This window comes from Pinus tabuliformis, chromosome 8 (assembly GCF_031772625.1).
Source record: "Pinus tabuliformis cultivar Carrire ecotype Pingquan chromosome 8, CPIR1, whole genome shotgun sequence".
Taxonomy (NCBI): domain Eukaryota; kingdom Viridiplantae; phylum Streptophyta; class Pinopsida; order Pinales; family Pinaceae; genus Pinus; species Pinus tabuliformis.
Genome location: NC_142294.1, coordinates 655,445,045 through 655,449,247, shown reverse-complemented (window position 1 = coordinate 655,449,247; position 4,203 = coordinate 655,445,045). Strand labels below are relative to the sequence as shown.

The 4,203-nt window shown below is 37.6% G+C and overlaps 1 protein-coding gene across 1 annotated transcript; it reads left to right on the top strand.

The window, feature by feature from the left end:
- Positions 1 to 1,045: 1,045 nt before the first annotated feature.
- On the top strand, positions 1,046 to 3,990 carry LOC149237286 (cysteine-rich receptor-like protein kinase 2). Its single transcript, XM_089369220.1, has 7 exons — positions 1,046 to 1,988; positions 2,096 to 2,233; positions 2,329 to 2,468; positions 2,555 to 2,765; positions 2,855 to 3,089; positions 3,191 to 3,335; positions 3,447 to 3,990. Exons 1-7 carry the CDS (start codon positions 1,046 to 1,048, stop codon positions 3,828 to 3,830), a joined length of 2,196 nt encoding a protein of 731 aa, XP_089225346.1. The 3' UTR covers positions 3,831 to 3,990.
- The last annotated feature ends 213 nt before the right edge of the window (positions 3,991 to 4,203 follow it).

Genomic DNA, 4,203 nt, shown 5'->3' with positions numbered 1-4,203 from the left:
ATGTTGGCAGGGGAGATTCTCCAAAATCTCCTATTGAATGAATTGTATATCATTAATATACATAATAATTTCATTGTGACCTTCATACCTTTGCTCATACAAAATGAACATTAAGGAAAAAAAACATGACTCGGTTGTGGGGAACCTCGCCCTCTTCGTCCACTCAACGCACTCGCTCATGAGCTCTCTCCCCATTTGCGCCTCTACAACCACCACGAATATGGCAGTGAAGTGGAGAATCTGGACTCGGATAAATTTTGAAGTGAAGAGATACATTGTACTCGGCATGAAGAGATACATTGTACTCGGCAAGGATTTTGAAGTGGAAACACCATTTTAAAGGTTTTTTTAATAAGTTAAAATGAATTATTTTTATATAAAATAAAAATTAATTTAAAATTTTATGACTATTTTATTTGTCGTATTGTTTATTTGGTCAGGTTGTACCTATTTCAAATAAAAAAAATTATAATTATAATTATATATATATATATATATTAGTAGTTTACTGTAACATGATTGGAGTATTGTTATTTTGTTGAAGTTATACATATTTTAAATGAAGAATCTTATTACCAGGCTAAGAACATATGTTTTCTTTTAAAAAATTACAGATTTAAAACCAAAAAATAAAATATGTATACTATGATTTTAAATTATAATAATAATATTTACTATAATATAGTTTGTATAAAAATTATATAGAAAAAATTTAATGAAATTATTTTCATACATATATATTTGGTATAAAAATCACATTAAATAAATTGAACTCATATAAAAAGAGGAGATCATTGAATAGCCCTTTTTCTTACAGGATCATTGATTCACTTGTTTAAATAATTGTAATCAGTGTTTTTTTAAGAGCAATCAAGATGAAATATATTTTTGAAAGCCACAACCACAACAACAAAATTTTTTCAATCTTTCGCTGAGAAAGCCACTTTGTCAGGCTTCCAATTTTCTGAGTCTCAAAGACTTCAACTTTTTGAGTGGGGCACGCCGGTGTGTGAAATTCAATTAATTCTATAGCTTTCCGATACCAATGAATTATAAAAGCAGCTTCATTCAGAATTTGACTTCAGGTTTACAGGGTCATTGGACTGTAGGAGCAGTTTCACTCACATTTCAAAAGAGAGAGCGTTCCAATGCTATGCCCTGCTCTGCAATGGGGATGACGATTAAACTCTTAATCACCACTGTGTTACTTATAGTCTCTCTATGTACGGGAATGCGCTTCGCCGCAGCTGATCCAGAGACTCCTATTGTTTGGAGCGTTTGTGGGAAGAGCGGCAATTATACTTATACAAATGGTAGTGCGTTTCAGCTTAATCTAAACAAGGTTTTGGATTCACTGGTGAACAATGTTTATGCCACCGGATTCAATACCTCTAGTATTGTTTCTCAGGGGGCAAACAGCAATAGTACTGTTTACGGGCTTGTCCAGTGCAGGGGAGATTTAGATTCTTCCGATTGCAGACAGTGCGCATCCACGGCTAAAGCAAATCTTGTTCAGGTTTGTCAAAACACTTCTGGATTGATTCAACTAGACGGCTGCTTCTTGCGTTACGACGATCATAATTTTTACAACGATATTGAGAGTACGAAGGAGACACCAAGTATTATTCTTTGTAACACTGGGAACAGCAGTCAGCCACAGCAGTTCACAACTGCTGTGAGAGCCTTGCTCTCAAATAGTACCGCTAATGCTCAACAGAGCCCCAAACTTTTCGCTGCAGATTCAGTCGCTGCGCCTGGTAATATATCGCAGACTATATACAGCTTAGCACAGTGTTGGAGAGATCTGTCCCGGACAAGCTGCGGATCGTGCCTGACTTTTGCCTTAGAAAATATATTTGCATGCCAAAGTGGAGCTCTTGGGGCACAATTCGGATCTCAGAACTGCTACTTGCGTTACGAGGTTTATGAATTTTTCAATACCTCTGTTCTGTCGCCGCCACCAGGGGAAAGTACTCCAGTGTCTTCTGGTATGTTCTTCTCATATTTTACATCGAAAAGATATTGTTTTTAAGATTTTGTTTTGGTGAAATAAAAGATATCCAATTTAGTTAGAATTGTTGTGCAAATTTTGCAGGAGGCAAAAAATCTAATGTCCTCAGAATAATTCTGGGCGTATTAGCTGCCATGGTTGTATTAATTGCGATCATAGGCCTTTGGAAGTGGAAGCTTTTCTCTCGACGGAAGCTTCAGGATCAGATTTATCGAACTAGAGGTCCAGAAATTGCTAAATTGTTTAGCCTCGAGGATTTTCAGCTTGTGTCTTGTGAACTGTTCACCAATTTGTTTACCTTGCAATGGGTTTCGCAGGTGACCAAGGAGAGATTAGCTTAGCTCCGAGTATAGCGAATGCGGAACTAATTTTCAAGTACGATTTTCTGAGAGAAGCTACCTCCAATTTTAATTTGGAGAACAAGCTTGGAGAAGGGGGTTTTGGATCCGTATTTAAAGTGAGCTCTTGGTCCTGCATTGAATTCACTTTGATATTTAAATGTAATGGAGATTAGAAGTCATTTTAAAGTTTATTGATCTGCAGGGGATTTTACCAGATAACAGAGAGGTTGCAGTGAAACGGTTGTATATTTCTTCAAGGCAGGGAGACGCTGAATTTTTGAATGAAGCAAATCTCATCAATCGTATTCAGCACAGGAATCTTGTGAAATTGCTTGGTTGCTCCGTTGAAAACTCGGAAAGGCTACTGGTTTACGAATACCTTCCCAACAGTAGTCTCGACAGGATTCTATTTGGTTTCTACTCACTCTCAGTCGCTACATATAGATCATAAAGTTCTTAGTTTGTATATATAGATTGCTAATCCCTTTACTGTGCATTGCAGATGCAACGAAACGCCATTTACTTGATTGGAAAAAGCGGTATGAAATCATGGTTGGAGTTGCACGTGGGCTGGCCTATCTTCACGAGGAATCTGAGATTCGGATCATCCACAGAGATATTAAAGCCAGCAATATTTTACTAGATGAAAAACACAGACCCAAAATAGGAGACTTTGGATTAGCCAGGTTTTTTGCAGATGATCGGAGCCACGTTAGCACTAGAGTTGCAGGAACTTTGTAAGAATTTTCCCTACCAATGAAATGTTTGAGGTTCCTAAAAAATTCATTCGGTTAAGTCTTTAAGATATGGAGATTTGATTAAATATGGCATTTTGCAGAGGTTACATGGCCCCTGAGTACGCTTTGCGTGGACAGCTGACAGAGAAAGCGGATGTATTCAGCTTTGGAGTCCTTCTACTTGAGATTATCAGTGGAAGAAAGAATCAGAGTTCGGGTGAAAACATGGAATTTCTCATCGAAGGAGTATGTTTCCTGTGGTTCTCATCTTTCTAATCGAATTTTTTTCCTATATGCAGAGCTTCTTGCGAACTAAAGTTTTTATTTTTATTTTTTTTGATATTGGCCAATTACCAGACATGGAGATTGTATAAAACAGAGAGAGCTTTAGAAGTTATGGATCGGACATTGGATGACAGTTATTCATGGGAGGAATGCATTAGAGTGATTAAAATCGGTCTTCTGTGCACGCAAGCGGTTGCAGCGTTGAGGCCTTCAATGTCCCGGGTGGTGTGGATGCTGACAAGTGAGCGAGAAGATCTTCCCTCGCCCACAAAGCCTGCTTTCATAGATCTGGATGGTGTGGGGGTACCCAACGTAGGTAAGCGAGGCAGAGTTATTGACCCTGACAAAGCATCAAGCAGTAATTGGTCATCGGAAGCACCAACTTCTTCTTCAGCACCTTCCGATATCTATTCTGCAGCAGCTGATCCTTCATCAAGCATTCTGGAGCCAAGGTGAAAGTCAGGCAATGCCTGTAGCCTCTTGGCAACATCCTAACCATTACCTGCTCAGACTGTAGGAACACATGGTAGAATGCCTTTTAAAACGAAGAGCAGTGAAGCATCTGCTCTGGGAGACAGGGGATACGTTGTGAGAGTTCAATACCCCAAAGCACCTGATGCATCCACTATTTACAATATTCATGGTTATGGAATGTTCAAACCATGGAATGTTCATTTAGTTTTACTGGAGAAAGCATGGAATGTTCATTTAGCTTAACTGGAGAAAGCATTTTAATTTGTATTATTTAAATTGGTTTTTTATTATATATATAAATTTAAAATCTTGAAAATTTTTAAAATATTTTAATTATGCAAAAATTATAAATCAA